Source organism: Bison bison, unplaced genomic scaffold (assembly GCF_000754665.1).
Source record: "Bison bison bison isolate TAMUID 2011002044 unplaced genomic scaffold, Bison_UMD1.0 scf7180017864135, whole genome shotgun sequence".
NCBI lineage: Eukaryota > Metazoa > Chordata > Mammalia > Artiodactyla > Bovidae > Bison > Bison bison.
In genome coordinates this window covers 6,896,917-6,903,419 of record NW_011494707.1, presented here as the reverse complement: position 1 = coordinate 6,903,419, position 6,503 = coordinate 6,896,917, and the positions used below count along the sequence as shown (strand labels likewise).

General features: G+C 49.2%; 1 protein-coding gene across 1 annotated transcript in view; it reads right to left on the bottom strand.

Annotated features, from left to right (window-relative positions):
* Positions 1–6,503, bottom strand: part of LOC104988553 (nodal modulator 1) — a 57,415-nt gene that overhangs the window by 27,734 nt on the left and 23,178 nt on the right. The window contains exons 13-14 of the mRNA XM_010839911.1: positions 2,425–2,599; positions 923–1,064 (exon numbers count right to left, since the gene is read on the bottom strand). Coding sequence (XP_010838213.1) covers positions 923–1,064; positions 2,425–2,599 — 317 coding nt within the window. The remainder of the gene's footprint in view (positions 1–922; positions 1,065–2,424; positions 2,600–6,503) is intronic.

Below are 6,503 nucleotides of genomic sequence, written 5' to 3'. Positions count from 1 at the left end.
GGCAATGAAACTTTCCTGAATGCCCATTTCATACCAGGTACAGAACTGGGCCCTTTATCATCATCATCATCATCATCATATTACTAATAATGGCAAAGATTTATGCGGCTCTTGCTGTGTTCCAGGTACTTCTAATGGCTATGAAAAAAGTGTTAGCTGCTCAGTCGTGTCAGATTCTTTGAGAACCCATGGACTGTAGCCTGCCAGGTTCCTCTGTCCATGGGATTCTCCAGGCAAGAAGACTGGAGGGGGTTGTCATGCCCTTCTCCAGGGGATCTTCCTGACCCAGGGATCAATCCTGGGTATCCCACATTGCAGGCAGATTCTTTACCATACACACATTAACTCCTTTGATCGTCACAATAACCTTGTGAGGCAGGTACTATTAACATCCCCACGTTACAGATGAGGGACTCAAAGCACAGAGAGGTTAAGTCACTTACCCTACATCACACAGCAATGGTTCAAACACATGTGGTCTGGCTCTGGAGACATGGTCATAACCACTACGCTATACAGCCTCTTGATATGACCATATTTAAGCCTCATGAAAACCCTCTGAGAGCAGCAGTATTCCCATTTTATTGAAAGAAAACTGAGGCTGGGCAAGTAAATGCTTACAGTCTCATACTAGTAAATGACAGAGCTGGGACTGAAACCGGGGCCAAACTCCTTTCAGAAAAAGAATCCCACATGTTCTTTTGGGAGCCAAAGCAGGAGTATTCCCAGTAAAATGTTCCCGGTGATTGCGGCGATTATTCAGAAAGAACTGCACACAACACGGCCTCACACACAGCACTCCCCCGAGCAGCTTCTGCTGTGACCTTCGCCACCGCCCAGTGAGGAAGAGCCCACCCAAATCCCACCTCTCTCAGCCTGCCTCTTCGAACTCATCCATTCTTGCTTTCAACTGACGTCTTACCCAGACAAGAGACTTTCCCAGAAACCGATGCCAAAAACTGCACAAAGGCCACGTCCATCACAGGCCGGTCGGTCACAGCCAGCAGCAGCGTCTGGGGTTTCAGTGTCAGCCCCGCCCTGGTCTCTGCCTCAGGAACCATCACCTGCGAGACACACAGGACGAGGTCAGCGGCTGCACCAGGGTCGCTGCTCCCTGGGCAACAGGACACCAGATCGTCCATCTGGGCCTGAGGCTAGACGGATTCAGAAGGAGAAGGTTCATTCCTAGGCATAGTTTTAGAATCACAACAAATCTGCATATTGCTGGTGTGAAGAAAATGTATTTCTAATCAGACATAGAACACCAGCCTTCCGTGGTGTAAGGGTGCACACAAAAGTGTGTCGGGGCACACAAAGCTGTTATCGATCATGTGTATCCTGGGTGGAGACCACACTAAACCCTAGAACCCGATTCTCGCGTGAGGTCACTCGTGATATGAACTGTGAGCTCGTGGACCCACGTGGATGACCATAGTGGACCTGGGCCATGTCTTCCTCCTTCATTTCTGCGTGCCTTTCTCAGGCTCACAAGAGGGGCTGGGAGAGGAGGCGGTGCTGGCCTTCTTCATCCCTAGAGAGATCACATTCCAGAGCTGCCCTTCCTTGGAAAAGTCCCTGACTGTGCCTCTGAAGGAGTCTCCAAAGGCTTGTCTATGTGGCCAACATCACAAGAAGCGGGCTGGCTGGTAAAGGAGCTGACCACCCATACAGCATGCTGTTCGTGGAAGCAGGGGGAAGGCTGTGCCCCTACCCCACCTCCTCAGAGTGGGGAGATCCCACTGGCCGGGAGGAGAGCAAAGTCTTAGAAGCACCCTCCCTGACTCCCTCCCCTCGCCCAGCCCCTGCTCCTCCCCAAGGGAGGAGAAGGAGCAACAGCTGACATGGTCTCAGTGTGGGGCTGGTGGGCTGAACCTCTGCTTCTGTCTTACCTCTGACCTCCGCCCCCACCTGTGCTCAGGCCTTCACCCCTGTGGTGAGACCACAGGCCAGGGTCTCCCCGGCTTCTTCACCAGGGAGACGGATAGAGGAATCGGGGGTGCCTGCTCAGCATCTCCAATTGACAGCAGGGCAGGAAATGTAAGCTCCATTTTGGCCTCAGGGTCCAGAAGCCATGCTCTGTGGATGTAACTGAGCTGTCACTAATAGAGAGTTCACTCTGATCTCTTCTGGGGACCCATGGATAATCTACAGCAGCCAGAGCCTGAGGAGGTAGACATGTGACTGGCAGCCTGATACTAACCCCTAATAAACATCAGGACGGGAAGAGAAACACATGTTGCATCCTTTCAAGCCGGCTGCCTATCTGCTCTACTGACTGTGACACGCAGGAATGTAAAGTTACCAAAATAAGCAGCTGGGAATGAAAATGCTCCTTCTCTGATCCCATCTTAAAACAATCCTTTCAAATCATTGTTGTTGTTGTTTGTTTTTCAAATATCTTAAACAGAACAAAACTCGTCATACCTGAACTTTATAGGTCCCTGGTTTCGCTTTAAAACAGAAAGATCCCTGAGCATCCGTCTCCACGGTGACCAGAGACTTGTCCTTGTCTTGAGAGGCCAGGACAACTTTGTATTTACCCATCTGCTTGACTGTGTCAGGGAAGCGAGTGATTGATATCTGGCCACAGACACTGAACCTGCAACAAGAGGACCATTCAGCCCAGCAGGAGAACTCAATTATCACAGGAAAGGTGCTTGGCGACCCAGACTCTGCATCTCGCTTCCAGCCCTCATCCCTGAGACTAGTGTGATCTTAATGAAGAGACAGGAATACAGACCAAACGACTCCAGTTTTATAAGCAATCATTAGAAAGAAGATTGGACCTCTTTCTGCACATGGAAAGGCAGAGGGAGGGCCTGGGGCTGTTTGTGTGTTCTGGGTGACAGCTGGCCATTCCCCACTGCAGAAGCGGTTTTCAGACAATTTGTGGATGATAAAAATGTTTCAGGTAATTGGATCGTTGACGATGGAGCAGCCACAACCAAGAATGCGGATGAGTCCTTAAAAGCAAGAGCTGTAAGCTGCCTAAGGAAGTGTGGTATTACCCAGGCGATAAAACAAGGCAGGGTTATCAAAGACGGCTTCCTCGCCTGTGATTATATATAATGCACAGAGAAAAGCAATCTGAGAGATCTGAATAGGAAAGGTAATTAAGTTTAAAGAAATGCAGAGCTAAAATTGAACTCCTTAGGAGCTAGGAGCTACAGAAGCAACTTATAATTGAAAAGCCCTATTAAGGTAATGACTCAGACTGGAGACTGCAAATGAGCAGAGTGTAAAATACGACATGGCACATTTCCAGAAGCACATGAAAGGCACATCTACCCACTAATAAAAACCAGCAAAGCCCAGTGTCCACTGAGTGGCCGTCTTCACGTTTAGTCAGTTGTAATCATGTCCCACAGCCGGAGGTCACAAGCAATTCTTCAACTGCCTAAAATTTACATTTTGTAATCTTCAAGAGAATCGCTTTAGATAAAAATCAGTTGTTACTTTTGACACGAATCGAATAAAAAATGCTGGATTCAGTGCTGGACAATAATGGGGTGCACTAGATACTGGCATGCCCACTCGGCTGCAAAGAAAAAATAGTAGAAGGAACCACGAAGCGGTGCAGGCCACAGTCGTCTCTCCAGAGCAGAGGTCCCAGCCTCCTGGATCTAATTAATGCCTGATGATCTGAGGTGGAGCTGATGTCATAAAGAAATAAAGCGCACAATAAATAAATAAAGACCTGAATCATCACAGAATCCCCCTCCTTCCCCTAGACCATGGAAAAACTGTCTTCCAAAAAACAGATCTCAAAAAAGAAAAAAAAAAAAAACAGGTCCCTGGTGCCACAAAGGCTGGGGACCACTGCTCTAGACGGACATGCAGGCTGGCCACCAGGGTTCAGGCTGGAGAGCAGGGGGTAAGACACCACAGCCCACGGATCAAGTCACACCAGCCACCTGTTTTGGTTGGGATCATGAGCTAAGAATGGTTTTCACACTTTTAAAGGGTTAAAAAGGAAAAAAAAAATCAAAAGACTATCTCGTGACATATAAAAAGTATATCATTATAGTGTGCGCACATAAAGTTTTCCTGGAACATGGCCACACCCATTCATTTATGAATTGTCTGTGGTGGGCTTCGTCACAAAGACTGTATGGGCCCATGAAGTCTAAAATACTTATTCTCTGGTCCTTGATGGAAAAAGTGTGCCAACCCCTGATCTGGATGCAAAGGTTTGCCTCTTTTTTGTGCTGTGTGCTTTCAGAGAAAATCGACAGGAAGGGAATATTGAAAAATTGTTCTCAAGGCCCTTCCATACGCTCTTCATTTGTGTCTTTTTCAGGGGGGAGGTCCCCTTATTCATTACAAGTTGAACCCCCTTCCTTAAGTTTTAATACTTTAACCATATGATGTGTTTTAGCTCATATTCGCCATTAAAGACAAGTGACCAATTACACTACACCTCAAATACACATTCATTTAGAAAGAGAACTAAAAAGCTGGTAGGAAAGTGTTTGTTATATTGAAGGCCTTAAAAATCAATTTGTGTCAATAAATTCTTTCATCAGACAACACTGGTAATGGGCTATACCCCAATACAAAATAAAAAGTTTAAACTCTGAAAAAAAATTCTTTCATCAGAATTTAATACATTTATGGAGAGAAATTAGTAATTTTGGTGCCTAGTGAGATAGCTACATTCTGTCATTTAACTCAGTTTTTTCTTTTTCAAATAAATAATGTTTTAAAAGAGCATGAAAGAAAAAGTAAGAAATATCAACGAATTAAAAGACAAACGTGCTATATGAACCAAAAGAAAAATGATCAGCTTTTCCAAAGATATTCAAAGAATGCTGTTTCTCTTTGATTCAAAATTCCATTTCAAAGAATAAATGCAAGATTAAACTATGTTTCCCTACCTCCATGAATGGGGATGGTACCTCCTCCATCTACCCAAATGGCTGAAACAGGAAACCTGGGCTCTGAGGCACAGGCCTATCACCCATCAAGCTTACCCACTCCTTCCCTCCCCCCAGAACCCGGTCTCAGGTCCCACTGGTCACCATCTCCACCAGCAAACTCCTCCAGCACCTCCTATTTACTCCCTCAAGTTTACTCTGGCTCCCCTCGCCCCATTTATTCCCCACACAGCAGTCAGGAGAAGAAAAGAAAATCTTTCCAAAGCACCCTGATTCACAGCTCCCTTGCTGAAAACCCATCCAGGGTCTCCACTCACCTGGGGAACAGCTCACCCACACAAGATGGCCACAAGGCCTCACCGTCACCCCACCCATGCTGTCTGTCCCCCCACCCCTCTACCCAGAGAACCTTTCAGGAGGAGCCCCCCTCCTGCAACACACTGACCCCTCCACCTGCCAAGTCGTCCACTCGGCAACCTTTCAGTCCTCCCGAAGGTCTCGGCTTCCACAGCCCCCAACCTGAAGGAAGTCCCCTGGGGGTCCCCAAGCGCTTCCGACACACCCCCCGTAACTTACAGTCACTGACTCCTCACCTTAAGCCCAGGAAGACCACAGCCCTGCCTTTGCAATGTTGGTCTGGCTCACTGTACACACCCAGCATTCACCTCGGTGCCTCACCCAGAGTTGCCGCTCAGAACTGCTCGTGAAGGGAGAACTGAAGCCCAGGATCACTTCCTGAGGCTCCTCAGGGGTCTGCTTCCTCGCTGAAGCCCTGACCCAGAGCCCCACCTGCCTAAAGAAAACCTCCTCAGGGACCAGGCCAGTAAAGCATGTCTTCAGGGCTCAGCTCCCAGACCCCCGTGACCGGCGGGAGGTCACATCTAAAGCCCCCGCCCCTCAAGGGCTGACATTCTATTTCCGGTCCACAGATCCACTTCTACCCGCTCCTACACTTTCCAAGGTTCTGCCACCAGGTCTTCCGGATTCACAGTCCATCTGAGCACCTGGTGAAGAGTGCCACCTAGTGGGCCTGCAGACCCCGTGGTCACAACTGATGCCTCAGCCCCACCTGGCTCCTCTCCAGGGCTGCGGCCACACTGCCCCTCGGGCTGGGAACCCCGAGACATTTCTCCATCAGACAGGCCCTCGTCAGGCTGGGAACCCCGAGACATTTCTCCATCAGACAGGCCCTCGTCAGGCTGGGAACCCCGAGACATTTCTCCATCAGACAGGCCCTCGTCAGGCTGGGAACCCCGAGACATTTCTCCATCAGACAGGCCCTCGTCAGGCTGGGAACCCCGAGACATTTCTCCATCAGACAGGCCCTCGTCAGGCTGGGAACCCCGAGACATTTCTCCATCAGACAGGCCCTCGTCAGGCTGGGAACCCCGAGACATTTCTCCATCAGACAGGCCCTCGTCAGGCTGGGAACCCCGAGACATTTCTCCATCAGACAGGCCCTCGTCAGGCTGGGAACCCCGAGACATTTCTCCATCAGACAGGCCCTCGTCAGGCTGGGAACCCCGAGACATTTCTCCATCAGACAGGCCCTCGTCAGGCTGGGAACCCCGAGACATTTCTCCATCAGACAGGCCCTCGTCAGGCTGGGAACCCCGAGACATTTCT